The 19,458-nt window shown below is 40.7% G+C and overlaps 4 protein-coding genes across 4 annotated transcripts; 3 read left to right on the top strand and 1 right to left on the bottom strand.

Moving 5' to 3' along the window:
* Positions 1-946: 946 nt before the first annotated feature.
* LOC121763645 lies at positions 947-1,843 on the top strand. Its single transcript, XM_042159711.1, has one exon. It carries the CDS (start codon positions 1,085-1,087, stop codon positions 1,553-1,555), a length of 471 nt encoding a protein of 156 aa, XP_042015645.1. The 5' UTR covers positions 947-1,084; the 3' UTR covers positions 1,556-1,843.
* A 996-nt stretch (positions 1,844-2,839) lies between these two features.
* On the bottom strand, positions 2,840-4,345 carry LOC121764357 (the record flags this gene model as incomplete). The annotated part of the gene is made up of 2 exons (XM_042160392.1): positions 2,840-2,854; positions 3,893-4,345. Coding segments are annotated over 2 exons (468 nt in total), but the record flags the coding sequence as incomplete, so codon positions are not given.
* A 3,386-nt stretch (positions 4,346-7,731) lies between these two features.
* On the top strand, positions 7,732-9,284 carry LOC121765313. The gene is made up of 4 exons (XM_042161408.1): positions 7,732-7,945; positions 8,026-8,639; positions 8,729-8,938; positions 9,052-9,284. Exons 1-4 carry the CDS (start codon positions 7,777-7,779, stop codon positions 9,088-9,090), a joined length of 1,032 nt encoding a protein of 343 aa, XP_042017342.1. The 5' UTR covers positions 7,732-7,776; the 3' UTR covers positions 9,091-9,284.
* A 2,093-nt stretch (positions 9,285-11,377) lies between these two features.
* On the top strand, positions 11,378-19,161 carry LOC121765311 (protein NUCLEOLAR COMPLEX ASSOCIATED 4-like). Its single transcript, XM_042161407.1, has 15 exons — positions 11,378-11,833; positions 11,917-12,009; positions 12,142-12,218; positions 12,512-12,564; positions 12,683-12,731; positions 13,422-13,516; positions 14,075-14,103; positions 14,203-14,304; positions 14,709-14,767; positions 14,851-15,025; positions 16,979-17,152; positions 17,582-17,723; positions 18,409-18,466; positions 18,574-18,679; positions 18,782-19,161. Exons 1-15 carry the CDS (start codon positions 11,468-11,470, stop codon positions 18,926-18,928), a joined length of 1,725 nt encoding a protein of 574 aa, XP_042017341.1. The 5' UTR covers positions 11,378-11,467; the 3' UTR covers positions 18,929-19,161.
* Positions 19,162-19,458: the final 297 nt, after the last annotated feature.

Genomic DNA, 19,458 nt, shown 5'->3' with positions numbered 1-19,458 from the left:
GTTTTTCCAATAGACGTTGATATCTTATCAATCCATTAGTTCAACTATTTCACCACCTGTAATCCATGATTTACTATAATGATACCATGTACAATGTTTCACATGTCTATGTGGTATAGTATTTAATTCCAAGCACACTATACTAGATCATACCATGAACATTGTACTCTCTCTCAGTCGTATTTCTTTTTTAGACTATTCCACTATAGCTAAGTCATTTTTTTTGATAAAAAGTAACAATCTCTTCCCTTTACTACTTTAGTATATCTCTTTTTTTTCTTCATCTCTCGTGAAAACAAGTAAACAAATAACAAAGCAAAGGTCCGTTGCGACTTGTGACACCGATTAGGAAGAGAGCAAGAGAATGATGGTTTTGGGAACCCCTAATGTATCCAAGCCAATAATTAAGGCAAAATGAGATTATTTTGGAGATACTCTTGTTTGCAAGAGAGTATACGTAACTGATGAATTGTTATGGCATTCTATACTAGAAGTACCAAACGACTGATCAGTACACAAACATGATTTTAGAACATTGCAAAACACTACTTCATGTTATGATAGTGAAAGTTAAAAAATGTGATCTGAAATTGTTTTATCTCATCTTGTTACCAAACAACCCCTAGTAATATTGAAAAGTAGTACATTATTTCATGCGTCCATAAATTACTTTTGTATGCCAGTGATTTAATGAAATAATTAATTAGTAATAAGACTAAGTATTCTATTTTAAATTTCTGGTAACCAATCTGAGTCAAATAAACTCTATCTTTATACTAAAAAAAAAGTAAGTAACAATATTTTATAAAAAGAGGAAATTGTGGCAATTTTTTAAATCTCGAAAATATAGGTATAGTATTGTGGTCTCACCTGCCAAATTTTGAAAATTAAAAAAAAAAGTGAAAAAATAAAGGACCCATCATCGGTATTGGCTGTAATCCTTTGAAAACCGAATAAAACAGGCTGTGACGATGCTGTGCTTGGAACATTACATTCCAAATTCTCGTCTCCTCTTCTCTTCCCTTCTCTCTCTCTCTCAGAAGTTTTCTGCAATTGAGTGTCGATTTCAATCCAAAAACTCATCATGAGCTCCGTTTTCCAGCTGCAGAGAAAGCAATCTCTTCCTCTCTCACAGTCGGCTACCCGGGAGGCCTCTGCGCCAGGGATCCGCCGCCGGCTCTCCTCCCTCTCCCTGAATCTGAAGATCCAGCCGTCGTCCTCCCCCGCCGCTGCGTGGGCCATGCGGCGCTCCAAATCCATATCCGCCATGGGCGAATTCGCCGGCAGCTCCGTGAGAAAGTGGTGGGAGTGGGGATGGGGGTGGATCCTCACCCGAAAACCTACCTTCGCCGCCGATCTGGAAATGAACGAGGAAGAGGTCGCCGCCATCGGCAGCCACAGCAGGGGCAGCTGGCGCCACGTCTTCTACAAGCTCACCTCCCACCTCCGCCGCAAGCTGCTCGGCTCCGACAATGTCGGTCTCCCCCAGACCTTCCGCTACGATTCCTTCAAGAGTTTCGACAATGGAAGGTCCTCCGCCTCCTTCATCCACTGATCCACCATTTCTTCGTGCGATTCTATAATCGTTCTTTCATTTATTGATTGCCGGTATTATTACTACGTATATTCGATCCCCCTTTTGGCTCAATTCCTGCTGTCGATCAAATTCAGTCACGCTTAATCTGAGGGGATCGGCCGGCATCAAATCTTTCATTGTGCGTGTGATTAATTAATTCATACATAGCGTTTTGTATGATATTCTTTTTTAATTAGTTGTTTCATTTATCATGAGTAGTTTGGTTTGTAATTCGTTGAATTATATGAAGATGACCACTTAATTGTATAATGTTCCATACTACAAATCTGGATTCAGCTTTGCTAAATTTCATTAATGGTGCCGACACCAACCACAATTTCTGGTTGTGTGCATATAGTTACTTGTATTTCTTCCCCAACTCAACCTGTATATGTCGGTGATCCATTCACCACCGACCTCATTAATAAGTTGTTTTATGTTTATTCAAATCATTGCTCACAATATAGTCCTGAATCATAAAGTGCTTGATTGCTCAGTTACACATGTCTATAATTTTAATAGTATATCTAATGTCCGCAAGGGCAGCGCAGTTGGTTCCAGAGGGGCAGAATTGTATGAATAGCCACAGATCAAATCTCACTACTGTCGTGTAGTTGCAACACCTCTTTGACACAAGTGTGAGGCCTTGAGAGGTGGGCTTATGACAGACATTGGGTTAGACCCTTCTCGTAGCGGGTCACTGCGGGTCAACCTTTTGTATGAATAGTATATCTAATTATTTATATATGAGCGAGATACCGTTCGAAAATAGATGCATTTAGTTGGTAGACAGAGTGGAACTAAGGTTTTGAATGTTAGGCAACATGTTAGGTGTCCTCAATTATTGGATATTTATTAAGTTAATAGAGATTGATTATAATAATATAGTATTAAAATTGATTTTTGAGTTGCATAGAGGTACTATAATAAAATGGCAAGGAAGCATATGGTTTTCATAATTGGAATTTGGTATTAGGCTACTTAAGGGTGTTAAAAACGCTAGGCTTAGAGAAAACTGAGAGGTCATCCAACTTGAGGGTGATGTGAAAATTAAATTATGTCCACGTTGATCGGTAGCCTTTCTAATTCATTTCTGTACTCCATTTTCTTTGACGCAAATTAAAACACTGCTAATTTTGCATCTCGTAGTAAGTAAGTAGTAACCAATGGCCTGTCAAGCTTCTTTTGGAGGCATCCTTTCATCTTAATTTGGTGAAATATTGAATGACAAAATTCGTCTTTCACTAGGAAACAATAATTCATCTATTTCTCTTTTGCCTAAAAGGACAATACACCCACCCAAACTTGTTGAGTCTTGATTGAGTTTGGTATGAGGTTGAACTATGTTTATCTATAATGAATAATTCCATCCTCCATTTTGCATATGGGAAATTTGTATTTAAAAAATAGAAATTTCATACTTCCTTAAAATCCCTTGTATTTGAAAAATAGTGGATTTATGGACACACATGTAGATTAAGCAATTTGGTAGTTAGTTGCATTTCTATTGACAAATAATTACGTGTTCATACACTATCAATAATAATCTTAATAGTGAACCATATAAGTTTTAATACAAAAATAATAAAATACAATACAAAAAAACTTATTGATCATGGAAGAATAGAATATATTAAGGGCATCAGTAACCCCGTCCCCATTTCCGGCCCCAAGTCCCCTCCACGTCATCATTCCTCTACAGTTGCGGCCCAGGCCCCAACTGCTGTAACCCTGCAGGTTGCGGCCCGGGCCGCAACTAATAAATGACACTATTCACAACTCCAACCTATTTTGAAAGTAAAATAAAAAACGCTGAAAATTTATAACACGGAAAATTTAATTTCATCGAATACTGCAAAATTACAACATATAAATTTTCAAACTGAAAATAAAATACATAAAAACATAACGTCAATGCTGGAAAACGTTGTTGCGAGTCCAAATTTCTTCGATTAGATCGGCTTGGAGGCGAGTGTGTTGTTCCTCTTGGCGCATCGCAGCTGAACGAGCCATGACATTGCGGATGTCGTGAGGAAGGCCCTGCACGGGCGGCTCGGTGACAACGTAGTTACTCCCGGTGCTGGCGAGCGGATCGTCGCTCCACAAAGTGACGTTATCTTGTTCGTCCTCAACGATCATGGTATGCATTATGATACATGCATACATTGTGTCGGCGATGTTTGACCGCTGCCAACCACGGGCCGCTCCCTTCACGATAGCCCACCGCGCTTGGAGGACTCCGAATGCACGCTCGACATCTTTCCGAGCCGCCTCTTGCCTTTGGGCAAACATTGCCCTCCGATCGGTTGTCGGAGCTGTGATAGTCTTCACGAACACGGGCCATCGAGGGTAGATCCCGTCTGCCAGATAGTACCCCATACTATACCGACGGTGGTTGGCCGTGAACTCTACGTTCGGTGCTCGCCCAGCACACAAGTCGTTGAACAATGGAGACTCGTTCAACACATTGAGGTCGTTGTTGGACCCCGCGACACCAAAGTAGGCATGCCAGATCCACAATCTGCAATCGGCAACGACCTCCAACACAATCGTGGGATGTGTGCCCTTGTGCCCGCTAGTGTATTGTCCTCTCCAAGCCGTTGGACAATTCTTCCACTGCCAGTGCATACAGTCGATGCTTCCAAGCATCCCCGGGAAGCCGTGGGCCCGCTCGTGCATGTCGACCAACTTGCTAACGTCGTCGGTCGTTGGCTTTCTCAAGTACGTATCCTTGAATGCTTCGACGACTGCCCGACAGAATCTAGCGAGGGACTCCCGTCCAGTAGGCTCGCTTACATGGAGATACTCATCGAACATATCTGATGTAGTTCCGTAAGCGAGTTGACGAATGGCAGACGTGCATTTCTGCAACGTCGATATACTTTCCCGGCCCACAGCATCGGTAGTTTGGCAGAAATACGGGTCACGAGCTACAACGGCGTTGACAATGCGTATGAACAAAGGCCTCCGCATCCGGAACCGGCGACGGAACATCTGATCACTCCATCGCGGATCTCTAGAGAAATAATCCGTGAAAAGCCGCAAGGCAGCTTGTTCACGGTCTCGGTGAATATACATCCGGGTACGTGGTACCCGGGGTTCGTTGTTCGTTCCAAGCTTGAATAGCAGCTTGGAAGCGTTCAACTTCGTTGTTCATTTCTTCTTGGATTGCCGGTACCGCCTCTCCTAACACTCGGGTCAATTGATCTTCGAATATTCTTTGACGAGGAGGCATTTTTTCGAATTCTAGGAAGAGATTTGAAGTTGAATGTGAGGTTGAATGTGTATGAAAATGGAGTAGTATTTATAGAAAAAATTTTCGAATTTAAAATAATAAAAAAAATTTGGTTGCGGCCCGGCCCGAGGACCGTGTAACGCTGGGCCGGGACTCGCCAGGTGCGGCCCGTCACCGTGCAACGCCGTCCCGGGCCGTGACGCGGGACGCTCCCCAGGCCTGGAACGCGGCCCCGGGACGGGCCTGAGCCGTGCCGGCCTTCCGTGTAATGCATGGGACGGGCCGGGACTCGCGATTTGCGGCCCGGCCCATGGCGTTACGCATGCTCTTAGTTCTCTCATGTTTATGGGAAATTGTAAAGAATTAATCCACCCTTTCATCATCGGAATAATTAACTCACATGGGCACCATGTATTCGAGAATTAGAATAATTATTTTAGAAAGTTAGGAGCCGATTTAAGAAGGGTTATGAATTTTATGTAAATTTCGTCGGACTGGCTTTGCACAAAATTTGCTTACCAGTTACCAACACCGACAAGTAGAGGCACCGACGATTATAACCGTGACTGTTATATTTAGATATTTTACTGACGAAGTATGGTATAGGCAATAAATCAGTAGAGAGAATATACCACTAGTCTCCAGTCTCTCCACAGACCATAGTCCATAAATTTTGTCGCTTTTGTCCCCAACCAATCATAAACGAGTGGTGGTGGTGGCGGCGGCGGATAGACGTGCCATTGCATATTTTGGTGTATCGAAACAATCTGGATGCCAGCGATTTGCAGAAAGGTTGAGAGAGAGAGAGAAAGAGGATATATTGACTAAAATATCATGGCCATGACGGCAGCCTTCTTCTCCTCCAATACCAATATCCTCTCAGAGCATCTCCAATGCTGGCGGACGTCAAATAGCCGTCAAATAGCCTTCACACTGCCACATCATCAGCACTACAATTCTCCTGCCACATCAGCTTGCCACATCAACTGGACATCAAATAGCCATCAAATAGCCTTCACACTACCTATCCACATCACTAATAACAATTATATAATTTAATTTACAATTGTATCAACATACATAATTTAATTTACGAGACAAATACGGAAAATTCGAATAATAATATTAAAATTTAAAAAGTACATTACTTTTAAAAAAAAGTACAACAATTTAAAAAAATTACAAAAAGTAAAAAGTACATTAATTTAAAAAAGTAAAACAAAATCACTCATCGCCGCCGTCCTCGTCTCCGTCGTCGCCCAACGCTTCTTCACTGCCGTCGCCGCCGCCTCCGTCGCCACCTACGCCGCGGCTATTCCCGTCGGTGTCCCTCCTCATCGCCTCCAGTTCTTCACGCTGGCTCTGGAGCAATACGCGAAGAAAATCCTTCACCTCGGGGTCCACCGCCGCTTGGAAGTCGGCTAAGGTCTTCACCATTTGAGCGCGCGTTTGTTGGCGCGCGAAGAATTTGAGCTCCTCGGTAGACCTGCCGAGGGGGGATGCCGAATGGACATCCTGGGAACTCGGTGTGCCCCCCCTCGCAACCTGCTGCGCCCGCCTTTGCCCAACCGGGCGAGGTCGGCGACCGAACGACCGAGGAGTCGGGACCTCCTGGGCCGTCTCGGGGAGGTCTGACGAACCACCGCTGCTGCCGCTATAATCTCCGGTATAGTTCAGTCTCTGCCTCTTCGGCCAGCCAGCGTCGACGCCTGCCCGGAATTTCTCCGACTCGTTGAGCACAACGTAGCAGTTCCAGTAGGTGAACTCATAGTACTTCTTATCCGGATCGGGGTAGGCTCTTTCCGCAATCCTCCTGCAGTCTTCCTCTGTTTGGCCACTGGTCTGCATGCGGAGGGCGTTGGCGTACAAACCCGAAAATCGAGAGACGCCAGCCCTGATTCGGTCCCAGCACTTCCGGACCTCCTCCCCGGTGCACGGTCTCCCTTCAGGGCAAAATGCCCTGTAGGCTGCAGCTATCTTCGCCCACAAGTTGACGATCCTCTGGTTGTTTGAAACGAGAGGATCGTCGCAAACACTCACCCACGCCTTGGCAACCGCAACGTTCTCCGCGTCCGTCCACTTCCTCCGGCCCCGGATTTCGGCGCGGGGCTGCGACGACTCGCCGACCTTCTTCGCCTTGCCCTTCTTCTTACCCCGCCCTACTCCCTGGCTTTGAATGAGAGTTTCAGAAACGTCGTTAATATCAAAACCCAAGTCCGCTAAGGAGAAGGTCTCCGAATACTGTGCATCCGTTGGGGTCGATGTGTGCGAAGAACCGGTGGAAAAATCAAAAGTCGGCCGATAGGCGTTGTCCCCCCCGTGCGTCGCCTGCGACTGTGGAATCATATGTTGCGCCGGTGGCATCATCTGCTGCGCCGGTGGCTGCATGCCGGGTGCCCACCCCGGCATCATCTGCATAGGGGGCTGCATGCCGGGTGCCCACCCCGGAATCATCTGCTGCCACGGGTACACGTTGTAGTACCCGCTCATTGGAGGCCAACCACCTCCCCCAGGAGCCGGGGAAGTATGGGACCCTGCCCCGGGAGTCGGGGCCGTCTGAGACCCTACACCGGGAGGCGGGGGAGTCTGAGACCATCCCCCGGGATTAACTGGAGTACCTTCGTAGTTGTTCTCCATTGCTCGTTATTGATCTTGTACAGAAAGTAAGGTAGAGAGAGAGTACTCGTTAAAACAAGTGGTGCGAATGAAAATGAGGTTCAACGCGCGTATATATTGTGTTTTGCGAAAAAAAAAAAAAAATATTTAAATCCGACGCCGGTTTGGCGCCGATCCGGGAGCCACAATGGCGCCCGTGAGGATCGGCGTGGGAACCGGCGTCAGCGCGGGAATCGGCATGGCGACGCCGATTTTGACGCCGATTTCGCCCACGCCGGTTCCAATGGTTCGGCGTCAAACCGGCGTGGGCGAAAAATCGGCGCTCCGGTGGTGACGCCGACCATTGGAGATGCTCTCACCCTCCCCGCAGCGCCACCCGCCCGTCTTGTCCCTCTGCTCCTCTTCCACCCTCCAATTCCGTAATACTAGCACACCTGCTGCTCCGATTCTCACCCGCATCTCCGCCGCTACCACCACCGCCGACGTGCACGATTCCGCTTCGATATCTACAACCACCAGTAACTATCTTACTGTACTATTTTGTTCAATTAATAATTGATTGGTTTATTATCAATCACGTATTTGTATATCAATGAAGGTTGGGTAGAATTTGCTGAAAAGGTGTCGGGAGAATGGGACGGATTTGGGGCCGATTTCACGGCGGAGGGGCAAGCGGTGGAATTGCCAGAATCGGTGGTGCCAGAGGCGTACAGGGAGTGGGAGGTCAAGGTCTTCGACTGGCAAACCCAGTGCCCCACCCTCGCTACCGCTGACAACACCCCCTCTCTCACCTACAGATCCATCAAACTCCTCCCCACCGTCGGATGTGAAGCCGACGCCGCCACCGTCTACACCTCAGAGGAGAGGCACATTTCGGCACGCCATGGCTCCGCCTTCGCATATGCATCCACCGGATGTTACGTAGCAGTTGATTCTTCACTCGAATCAATTGAGCTGGAGCATTGCCTGATTGATCCCAATAACAAAGAGTCTAGGGTGAGGGTAATTCAGGTGCTGGATTCCGAGTTGAAATTGGTCCGGATCAAAGTGTTTGTGGAGCAGTGGTATGGCCCCTTCAGGAACGGGGATCAGCTCGGTGGATGTGCCATTCGCGACTCGGGCTTTGCTTCAACGAAGCAGCTTGAAGCTTCTCGAGTTTGTGGTGTTTGGCAAGGCACCAGCGCCGTTGCCAGATTTGATGCCTCTCACAATGTATGTGATGATAATATCTCCCTCCTTATTTTGGCTATTTGGCATCCATCTATATAATGAATGTGGAATTGTTGTTGTGTTGCTGATAGAATATGATCCTACAACTTGGTGATGAACGTGCAAGCAAATCAATCAGAGATGAGGGGGGCCTTGTATTACTCCCCAAGCAATTGTGGTCCTCAGTGAAGAAGAGAGAAGACGGCAACGGCGATATAACCTGCTGTGAAGTCGGATGGTTGTTAGATGAGGGGAGAGCCATCACATCAAAATGCATCTTTTCAGGCAAAGCACTGCTTAAGGTATATTTTGGTGTGCATGCATTCATATATCAGTCTATATGCCTGTTTCACACTAGTTACCAAATTATGATATTCATTGCAATATCAACTCATACTACACAATTCTGTTGCAGGAGATTGCAATAGCAAATGAAACTGCAACTCAAATATAATATCGCAGCGAATACCAGCTTGTCTCCGTTATGATCATACCAAGTGCAATACCTTAGAAACTACAAATACTCTGATTTTGCAGTAATTGGTGGGTATTTTGTTATTATATATTTGCAAGTACTACTACTATTACTCTATGCATTTCCAGAAAAATTAATGAGAAACTGAAGGGGAAAAACAATTGTAGTTTCCATTGTCATCCTCATTCAAAGTATATGGTATTGGCAGACCCAACAGAGAAAAAAACAGTAGGGACATGGAAATGAAAGGAAAAGTGGCAAACCGTTTATCTATTGAATTCCACAAACATTTGTACAATCTACATTCAGCTATTGATATATTCTGTATGCATTCAGCTATTGTGTGCACCAAATGTCCCCATAGTTCTAGAGGATCTGTCTGTGCAATTCAAAGAGCTTCACCTGTTGTGATAACCTAGAGATGAGAAAAAGTGAAGCCAAAATAACCTGTTATATATCTGTGCTATGTTAACAGTGAAAAGGTAAGGGCTCCCGGAGCATCTCTCGTGCTAATATTCAAGCTGCTTCACATTGTTCGCCTTCCAATGCCACCATTTCCCTTTGTCATCAATTCATAGCAACAAATTCCTCATAATCAATCCTTCCATCCTGGAATCATGTTCTGGAGATGGTTAACAAAGGCATATTCATATCATTCCCATCTAACAACAGATAGAGGGGACAAATACTTTTAACAGTCCATAAATAAGATCATGTAATGAACCTAAGATACATTTATGAAGTTCGATTAATCATGAAAGTATGCAATTACTGTCTACTGAATCATTGTGTCAGACAAAATTCTCTGCAATCTACTACATGAACGTAACAATTTTCACCTAGTCATTTTTTTAATGCGTAAGTATTCAAAATAAAAGTTATGTACTGACATAATAATAGGAAGCTACTTAAGGCCATGGTTGATCGCCAGGATTCTGTTTGGGAAAATAATCTGATTTCATAAATTTTAAATTCCTGTGTTTGTTTCGGTTTTTAATTAAACTGGAAAATAATAAGAATCCAGAGAAAAGAAAAGTTGTACTCCCTCCGTCCCGGGCTACTCGCTCATTTCCTTTTCGGCTCGGAGATTAAGGAATGAGTGTATAGGAAAGTAAAAAATGACGGCTGTAGGTGAAATTTTTTACTAAAAATGGAAAGAGTGCAAGTAACTTGGGACGCCCAAAAAGGAAATAAGTGCGAGTAGTGCGGGACGGAGGGAGTACTAAACAAGGAAAGTTAGTACAACTTTTCAAGATTATGAATACTAACTTTTCGGTATTCTTTTTCCCAATTTTAGGATTCTTACATATTTAATGCAATACATTATTATTATTATTATTATTATTATATTATTATTATTATTATTATTATTATTATTATTATTATTATTATTATTATTATTATTATTATTATTATTATTATTATGACAATCAAATGGGAAGCTTTGTAACTGTTAAATAAAATCTATGCAAACCTCCAATAGCTTGTTTATGTCGTTCAGGTGAGTGATGACGAATCCAGTGGTAACAGCATCCCTTGTGACCCTTGTAATGGTAAGAGTTATGCAGGTGAGCGAGATGATTAAGGCGGCCGTGTCAACAGCCAGCATGCTTTTCTGCAGCAGCTTCTTCACCATGGGATACGGGCCCATCCCAAACATTCTGTGCTCGGAGATATTTCCAACAAAGGTCCGGGCCATCTGCATGCCAATCTTTGCCCTCACGTTTTGGCTGTGCAACAACATAGTCACTCACCTACACATTATCGTTGATGCTCTCCTCCATTGGGCTCATGGGTTGTTTCAGCATCTATGCGCTGGCGAACATAATATCTTCGGTACACCTGTGGTTTGATACGAGAATTATTTAGTTAGTTAAATTAGGGATTTGCGTAAGTTTTCTATATCTTTGTTTTCTTGTTCATTAAGTTAGTTATTGACCTTATAAATAGGAGTTATTGTAATCATTTGAGAAATCAATCAAGAATATCAATATTATCGTCATCTTCTTCTCCAAAGTGAGAAAACTGTCCTATCATGGTCAAACAAAAAAAATGGAAAGAGGACTGATATTCATATTTTTTGTTTAATTCAAATTCCAAAATTTGAAAAACATTCATTTTACTACTCTAATACGTTTGAGTGTGTAATTTGGGTCCACACAACAAATTAGAATCGAACTAATTATTTTGGGTTCAGATTAAATCAGCCCAAATGTACTTTGGGCATGACAGAAATTGGATACAAAATACAGAAAAAAACACAAAAGGGCAAAGCCCTATTTCCTATATAGATTCGAATCCCTAACTCGAAACCGCTATTCATCTCTCTTTTTCTACCAGTTTCTAACCGGCAGCCATGGCGTCCGTCGAATCGGAGAAGAAGAAGCAGAAGAAGAGAGCTAAGCATAGTCTATCCGAGTTGAAAACCATGGGACAGCAGCTGCTGACCTCTAGAGCTCACGTCAATAACCTCCCCCTTCTCCTAACCTTCATCAACCCCAACTCCCCGCCACAATACGCCCTCGAATCTCTCCTTTCCCTCCAGTCTTTCTTCACTCCTCTCATCCCCAAGCTTCCTTCTTCCTCATCCAGGCATCCCGATTCCGACCCCAGCCCCGACCCTGAATTCATTTACCTCACGTGGCTACGCTCCAAGTTCGACGAGCTCACGCACTCCCTCATTGATCTCGTCGTCTCCACCCAATCCGACGGTGCTCTGCGGGTACAATTACTCATCAATTTTGAGTTTCCTAGACTTTATCACCTCTATAACGGCTTTCATGATTGAGTATCTCTTTTATGCAGGAAGTTGTGCTTGATTCCATAATGGAATTTGTGAAAGTGGGAAATGCGGGAAAATTCAATACTGTTATTTATCACAAGCTTCTCCGAGCTATTGTAAGTTTGGTTGCATATTCTTTCCTTTTATGGTTGTTTTCTTTTATATATTTTTCTGTTTTTTCTCTGTAATTCATATTAAGTCCATGTTTTTTGATTCATATCTACTTTTGAATGGTCTTATCTTTGAAGGTTCGGTCTGAACTGGGTGTTGATGACATTGTATTGGATATGCTATCAGAGAAGTATTTCAATTACGTTGATGTTAGGTAAGTTCCAAATTTCTCGAGCACATCTTTTGACCAAGTGCACAATTGATATCGGTGAACATTAGAAGTAAGATGTGATGTGTAGCTAAAGTTCTTCCAATGGTGCTATCAGTGATCACGTGAGGAATTCTGTTTTACACTATACTGACTGCTGAAGAAGTTCCACGTTTTTAATCCTGTGATTTCATTATTGCTCAAAGTGTTGCACCTATTTTAGGAGCTTTTTCTCTCCTCCCCTCCTGTAAATATACTTTCTTCCGAACCTCATTTCGTGGTACAATTGTACTGTTCAGGTTCTTCACTTGCAGTTCCTTTGAAAAGCTAGCTCGGACTTTGGAGAAAGAAGGTCCATTCTCTTTATATTTTTATGATACTCATCAATGGGCATAGGACTAGTGGTATCATATGGCCTTAATAGAACCATATTTGTTTCACAGTTAATATAATTGTGTTCTCTGTGACAGAAAACAAAGATGCGAGTCAGGATGTGAATGATCTGCTTTCAAGACCAAGGTTAGTGAATGTTTTCTCGTGGAAGTAGTTGTCTGAAATGACTGGAATTGGTAAATTATAGTAGTATTATATTTTCAACATTTGATTGAACAGTTCTATAGAACATTTAGTTATTTACTGATGTAAGGCTTAGCGTTACTGTTGTAGATATTTCCCTTTCCTCAAGTTGATAAATTTGGTAGAAATACTCAATGCTCAATAGTCAAGTTAGGGTGATTATAAGTAACAATATTCCCCCCCACATATCTCATTAAAACCATGGCCAGAGTGAAGAGGTGCTAATTGTAAGTAACAAAGAACATGCCCATGCAGCACATAGCTTATGCACCAACTAGCGTTAAATATTGTCAATCAAGATAGAACCTGGTTTCTCCTCCTTTTAAGCAAATGTTTAATGTGCTAAAACTCTCTGAGTCTCTTCAACTTTGGTTCTCTACCCATGGAAAATCCATTACCTGCAGTAATTGCATATGATGCAAGATTAAATTCCTCAAGATCACTGATACTTTATACATATAAAGAGTTGTACATTTCAGTTCAAGAATACTTCTGGAAAATAAGGGAAATTTGTCACATGTTAGATTAAGATATATAATAGCTGAATGGTGGTGTTTGGTGATACATTTTCTCTATTTTCATATACTCTTAACTCTTTATGTGCTTATACTTATTTTCCTGGTGTATATGTAGCATTGAGCTTTCCATTCAAAAGATGTATAAGTTATTAGCCTGCATACAACCGTTGGAAGCTGTAGAGGAGAAGTTAGAGATGTGGAACGATTCAGGTCACATTGCTAATTTATCATCTCGTTTGAGTTTTGTGGTTGATGTATCATAGTATATTAGTATGCAACTTTTCATTAAATTGGCATTTGAATTGATGGAAAAATTTTCTCTTACTTCCATTGATTTCTTTATTCTAATTTAAGAATTGAGGTGGCCATTTCCTATGAGGATGCAAGAGTTTGTTAAAAGATCACTCCTCTTCTTCTGTTGATAAGCTGGAACAATTGCCAGTCTATTAAATAAAATATGCCAATTTGCTTGTAATAATTCACTATCCAACAAAGATTGTTGTGACAAATATCTTGTTAAATTAACTGATTTGGATATTTTTATGTTAGTTCTTGCCCTATTTTGTTGGTTTTGACATTCCTAATGATAATTTGAGTTGTTATCTAGGAGAAGCATTGAACTCATTTTACTTTTTGAACATGGTGCACTTCCAACATATTTTAGCTCTGCAAACACTTCAGTTACTTGCAAGTTTCCGGTGCATCTTAATCATCTTAATGAACTTTTTGCTAACAAGAGTGTTGTTTCCTCTTCCCTGCATATAGCAGGAACTTTACTTGGGAAAAACAATGACAAGGTAATTTTTCCGGATGAATTTTAGAACAGTGGTTATGCATCTATAAAATACATGTTTCACTTCTCCCTACTATGCATCCTCAATATTGGAACTTTACAGATTTTATCTTCAAAAAACGTTGCAAAGAAAATGAAACTGAAGTTTACTAAAGCATGGATTTCATTCCTCAGTTTGCCTCTTCCTCTTGATGTTTACAAAGAGGTAAGGTTAAGTATGAATGCCATTGGGTCCATGAACTGCTCTATATTAAATTCTTTCATTTTAATATTTAATCTCAAATACATTGCTCTTTAACATTTTGGTTTATAAGATGCATTGATGCTCAATGAGTTTTATTAATAATTAACATCCTTCTATGAATTTCTTTTAAAATTTTAACCTATTTTGTCTACTATTTATTTTCTTACATTTTTAATTTTATAAATTCATTGCATAACACATTAAGACCTGAAGTCCACCAAATATGTTTACTTCATCTACTTCTTCCATGATATCTGGCAAAAGTCAATATTTGGATTGATCATGACAGTTGTTTATGCTATTTTCTTTGTTTTACTTTTTAAATGGATATCCCAATTCCACTTATATATTTACTTCATGTACAGGTTCTTGTAACACTTCACCAATCGGTCATTTCTCACCTCTCAAACCCAATCATGCTATGGTAAATTGCACTTAACTTTGTCAGGTCTTGTCTAATCAATATTTCTCATACTTAATGAATATTGTGGTGTTGTTCATCTACAGTGATTTCTTGACACGATCCTATGACATAGGTGGTGTTGTGAGCGTCATGGCACTCAGCAGCCTGTTTATACTGATGACACAGCATGGCCTTGAGTACCCCAACTTCTATAATAAACTTTACGCTCTGTTGGAGCCCTCTGTGTTTATGGCAAAACATAGATCAAAATTCTTCCAGGTTAGTGATATACAATCTCATTGAATTTGTATTTTATTTTATGTAGATCTTCTAAGCTAGCTACTGCTGGTTGTTGAACTTGACTTTGAGAGTAGTTATGGCCAAGTTGTACTCATCTTTGTCTTTATAATTTTGTTCATCATACTAAAATACCTTGCGGAAACTATTTATAATGTTTGGATTAAACACTTAGTTTATACGATAGTCCCCTGATAATGTAGCTGAGGTTACCACCCAAAATGGCTTTCAGTCCATGGTAATGATGAGCAAAAACTATGTAAAGGTGATTATGTAACCTCTTCGACAATTCTGCCAATCCTTTTAAGAATTTCTGCATTCAAGAACTTAGCAAATTCATTTTTAACCTAAATGGGCTGCACAGCGGGAATGAAAATCTCCATGGCATATGTAAGGACCCTAGAATGTGCTACATGGGTGAATTGTCCAGGTCTTTTGAACTAGGTAGTAGGTACACATACTTTCACTAGGATCATTGCCAATTTGCTATCAAAAGTAAAGAATGGTTTGTGCTGTCTGGATGGTGGGATTTTGATAAAAAAGGATTTAGCTAATATGTTTGTGAATTCATGAAATTACTTTAAAAGCCGTAAGGCTGTAAAAACTTGGAAGAACTTTATTTAATTTCTTCTATTTGTACTGTTTTTCTAATTTATGGTGAAAAAAGTAACTGATCTCTGCATGTGTGCTTAAAATAAGCCTTGTAGAACAGTAAAATATAGATATAAGCGGAAAAGTAAATAGACATAGTAGAGAAAGTAGTAGTGTATTTGGTGTATTTTATTACTCAACACATGCCACATATATATAGTACAAAACACTAAACTAGGCTATGTCACATAACCGATGTGAGACATAATACTAATATTCTTAACACTCCCCCTCAAGCTGGAACAACTATATTGTCCAGCTTGGTACAAAGTTCTCAAAAATGTTTTTCCTCAAACATCGGCAGCAATAGTAGTAGCCGAAACTATAGGGCAATAGTTAGTTGCAGCTGTTGCATAAGTAGAGTTGCAAGGCAGAGTAATAGTAGCTGCAGCAGAGTAGCAGCTATAGGGCAGTAGTAGCAGAATTAGCAGATGCAGAGCAGTAGTAGCAACTGTAGCAGAGTAGCAGATGCATGGTAGTTAGTGTCAGCTGTAGCAGAGTAGTAGCTGTTGCAACTGTAGCAGAAGTAGCAGATGCAAGGCAGGGACAGTTGTAGCATAGTAGCAACTGTAGAGCAGAAGTAGTAGATGCAGCGTAGTAGTGAGTCTAGTGACAGTTGTAGCAGAGTAGCAACTGTAGCAGGAGGACAACGGTAGGAGGAGTAGAATAATAACTGTAGTAGTAGAGCAGGAGTAGAATAATAACTGTAGTAGTAGAGCAGCAGGCAAATAGCGGAGCAGCAGAGCAACAATAACAGATAGATAACAATTGCAGACAGATAACAGTTGCAGGCAGTAGAGCCGGAGCAGAATTGAGCAGCAGTAGCAAATAACACAGAATTGAGCAGAACAAAACATAATTTCTGGTAGAGTAGAGTAGTGACGGAAGAGCAGAGTGGGGACAGTAGAGCGGGCAGCGGCAGAAACCCTAATTTAGTTCTCTTTTTTTTTGGAAACCCTAATTTTCTAGAGACGGATTCGATTCCGCTCTGATACCATGTAGAACAGTAAAATATAGATATAAGCGAAAAGTAAATAGACATAGTAGAGAAAGTAGTAGTGTATATGGTGTATTTTATTACTCAACACAGGCCATATATATATAGTACAAAACACTAAACTAGGCTATGTCACATAACCGATGTGGGACATAATATTAATATTCTTAACAAGCCTGATGCATAGTGTCGAAAAGATAAATGCCTTTGTACTCTTTGTAAATAGTTGTTCTTATCAGACAGCTCCATAGTGCTAATTTCATATTTATGTAATATGTTATCCTCAGCTGTTGGACTCATGCTTGAAATCATCACTGCTTCCAGCATATCTTGCTGCTGCTTTCTGCAAGAAATTGAGTAGACTTGCACTGTTTGCTCCTCCTTCAGGAGCACTTGTCATCATTGCTTTGGTTCACAACCTTCTACAAAGGCATCCTTCAATTAATTTTCTGGTGCACAGGGTAAGAGCAACCATGTTTTCCTTTTGTTTACCCATTTTTTGTTATATATCAGTGGGGATCTCTACTTAGTGTAATTTATACCTTTTTTCCATGAAAGCCAATATCCGTTGTGCACTTTATGACAGCCTCTCTGAATGAACAGGCCAGAAACCTGGAAAACTTAGTACTATAAGCAGTTTTAAACAATACGTAGATATGTATGTATTCCATGACATCAAGACAGTAACTCTAGAAATGTTCAACTACCAGTAAGAGCTCTCGACTGCTAAAGCATGTAATTAGTCTATCATTCATTTTTGTATGATAGGATACTATCCTCATTTCTAGACTCTTGCAAAGAGCAGAGAGTTGTTCAATGTAGCCCGTTCTTATGCATTCCATAAATTTATTGACAAGACCATTTAGTGATGCATAATATATCCTGTGTAGGAAATGGGTCTGGATACTGCAATAGATACTTCAGAAGAAAAAAACAGTACTGATGGTGCGAACAAAGATTTGTTTGAAGAGAAGCCAGGAATTGATCACTTCAAAAATGAGGAAAATGATCCCAAAAATACCAATGCTATGAGTAAGCTTTTTTCTATTTTATTTGTGTTGCTTGTATATATACACATTACTGCCACATATGCCTGTTGTTATTTGCTCTTCATCTCATTGCTATTCTTTATTAAGAGAATGAGTTGGGGTTTCTGATTTTTTACATATTTTCTCAAGGGCTGTGATTAAATCTTATCTTATCCCCCACCAAAGGAAATATAGAAAAAAGAAACCCCAAGCCCTCATCCCCCCATCTAAAAACATAAAATCCCAACATCATAAGAACAATAAAAACAAAATACTAATACCACCCTTTCTGATGCTGCGATATATCCAAGGTGGTTGCACTTTTCATGCTGTGTTATGTGGCCATACGCAAAACATGACCACCTTGTAAATAGAGTATATGGCGCAAATATTAACTTAGTCATCTTCTAGAATGACATGAATTTTTTGAAATGGATTTAATCTAAAGATGATAAAAAATTTATGATATAGAAACTAAGTGACATCACTACAAATCTCTTACAGATCAAGTCTGCAATGTAATGCAAATCAGATCTCATCACTAATCTAAATGTCCATGTAATGCTTATTGCCTGAACTCTGAAGCAAACCTTTCGACGATATGAACTGGATTGTACTTCATTTAGCTTGTAGCTGATTGTGTTATTAATAGAAAGCTGATATATATAATTGTGGCAATGACTGAGCAGGAAGCTCTCTCTGGGAGATTGACACTCTCCGTCATCATTACAGCCCTCCAGTCTCAAGGTATGCGCTAAATTCAGTGTCTTCTGTCTATTGCTATTGCCTGTATCCTGGCCATGTCTTCAACTTTCTTGCTACTGTTGACTATTGTATTCGTCTCATGTTATCAGATTCGCTTTGTCTGTGTTGAATGATTTGGCTGTAAGAAGCAGAATTCCTGAAATTGCAGTAAGCGATTTTAGTTCGGGGTCATATGCAACCATATTTGGTGATGAGGTAATTAATCAGCTTCAGAAGATCTTCTGAATCACTTGGTGGCGTTATTTTTTATTCTTTGGTGCAAAGGCATTATTAGTAATTGTTTTGGAAACCTTACAGATTAGACGAAGGGTCAAACAGGTGCCGTTGGCATTCTACAAAATGACTCCTGCATGTCTGTTTTCAGAGTTGGATTTTCCTGGTTGGACATTCAAAGACGATCAACAAGATACATCTGCAAAACGGAAACGGGTCGATTCAGTATAGAATGTTATTTTTAGTTTATTTCTGAGCAAGAAATTTTGATCCCTCTGTTTAATGATTGAACCTCATAGTCGAAAGTGATATACCAACAGGATTAGGACCATGTGATGAAGCAATGTAGTCTCTGTACGAGATGTAAGGATTTCTAATCTCCAATGTAGTGCCTGTACAAGATGTGAGAATTTCAAATCTCCAAGTCTGGACCTTTGAAATGGACATCCATTATTTTGCTTCAAGAGAGTTAATGAGAGCATATGTGCAGTTCAGCCAGAAATGTGGTTGCCATGTGGCACTCAAAACTACTTGATATTAATGGTAATGTAGTACGTATTATTTTTGTTTTATTGTTTTCCTAGTTATATACTCACTCTCGTCTTGTCATAAGTGAGTATATACTTTGGATACAAAATTTAAGAAAAATGATGTATTCGACTTTTTTTACAAGTAGAGAAAGAATAAAATAGAGGATTTAAGAGGAAATAAAATAAATGAGAATAAATTGAGGTAAAAGAAATGTATTGGTTTTTTACCTA

Source organism: Salvia splendens, chromosome 14, assembly GCF_004379255.2.
Source record: "Salvia splendens isolate huo1 chromosome 14, SspV2, whole genome shotgun sequence".
NCBI classification, from domain to species: domain Eukaryota; kingdom Viridiplantae; phylum Streptophyta; class Magnoliopsida; order Lamiales; family Lamiaceae; genus Salvia; species Salvia splendens.
This window is presented reverse-complemented; position numbering and strand designations above follow the sequence as displayed.

Excerpts from the sequence above, each read along its gene's own strand:
- LOC121763645 (XM_042159711.1), top strand. The coding sequence starts at position 1,085 with ATGAGCTCCGTTTTCCAGCTGCAGAGAAAGCAATCTCTTCCTCTCTCA.
- LOC121765313 (XM_042161408.1), top strand. The coding sequence starts at position 7,777 with ATGCTCTCACCCTCCCCGCAGCGCCACCCGCCCGTCTTGTCCCTCTGC. Across the intron at positions 7,946-8,025 it reads TTCGATATCTACAACCACCA|GTTGGGTAGAATTTGCTGAA; the intron begins GTAACTATCTTA and ends ATATCAATGAAG. Across the intron at positions 8,939-9,051 it reads CAGGCAAAGCACTGCTTAAG|GAGATTGCAATAGCAAATGA; the intron begins GTATATTTTGGT and ends ATTCTGTTGCAG.
- LOC121765311 (XM_042161407.1), top strand. The coding sequence starts at position 11,468 with ATGGCGTCCGTCGAATCGGAGAAGAAGAAGCAGAAGAAGAGAGCTAAG. Across the intron at positions 17,724-18,408 it reads CAAAAATACCAATGCTATGA|GAAGCTCTCTCTGGGAGATT; the intron begins GTAAGCTTTTTT and ends ATGACTGAGCAG. Across the intron at positions 18,467-18,573 it reads TACAGCCCTCCAGTCTCAAG|ATTCGCTTTGTCTGTGTTGA; the intron begins GTATGCGCTAAA and ends TCATGTTATCAG.